The 414-nt window shown below is 69.8% G+C and overlaps 1 protein-coding gene across 1 annotated transcript in view; it reads right to left on the reverse strand.

Moving 5' to 3' along the window:
* Positions 1-300: 300 nt before the first annotated feature.
* AURANDRAFT_68602 (hypothetical protein) overlaps positions 301-414 on the reverse strand; it is a gene marked incomplete at both ends in the record, with an annotated part of 3,649 nt that continues 3,535 nt past the window's right edge. The window contains one exon of the mRNA XM_009044307.1: positions 301-333. Coding sequence (XP_009042555.1) covers positions 301-333 — 33 coding nt within the window. The remainder of the gene's footprint in view (positions 334-414) is intronic.

The following is a 414-nucleotide window of genomic DNA, read 5'->3' on the forward strand; positions in this document are numbered from 1 at the left end:
CGCCCGCGCGAACGTCGGCCCGGACGACGTCGACGCGGCCGCGCGGCCGCGTTCGCCCGCGACGTCGCGGCGCGCGGTTAAACGTCCGCGCAGGTACCGGTCGACGGGCCGTCCGGACGCGCCGTCGAGGCACGGCGCCGCGCTCCTCGACATCCTCGAGCGCAACGACACGTCGGCCTGGGTCCGCGAGTTCGGCGTGACGGACGAGTACTGGCGGCGCCACCCCGAGCGCCACCTCCTCGTCCAGGCCGCGCCCGTGACGGGCTGGCGCCACCCCAAGGGCCGGCGCGGCTGGGCCCACTACGCCGTCCAGCTCGCGGCGCCCGTCTTCCTCTGGGCAGGAAACAAAAATATGCAACACGACTTCAATATGAGTGTATTCGAACAGGTTTGACATAGTTTTTCCACTGTCTA

Source organism: Aureococcus anophagefferens, assembly GCF_000186865.1.
Source record: "Aureococcus anophagefferens unplaced genomic scaffold AURANscaffold_239, whole genome shotgun sequence".
Lineage (NCBI taxonomy): Eukaryota > Pelagophyceae > Pelagomonadales > Pelagomonadaceae > Aureococcus > Aureococcus anophagefferens.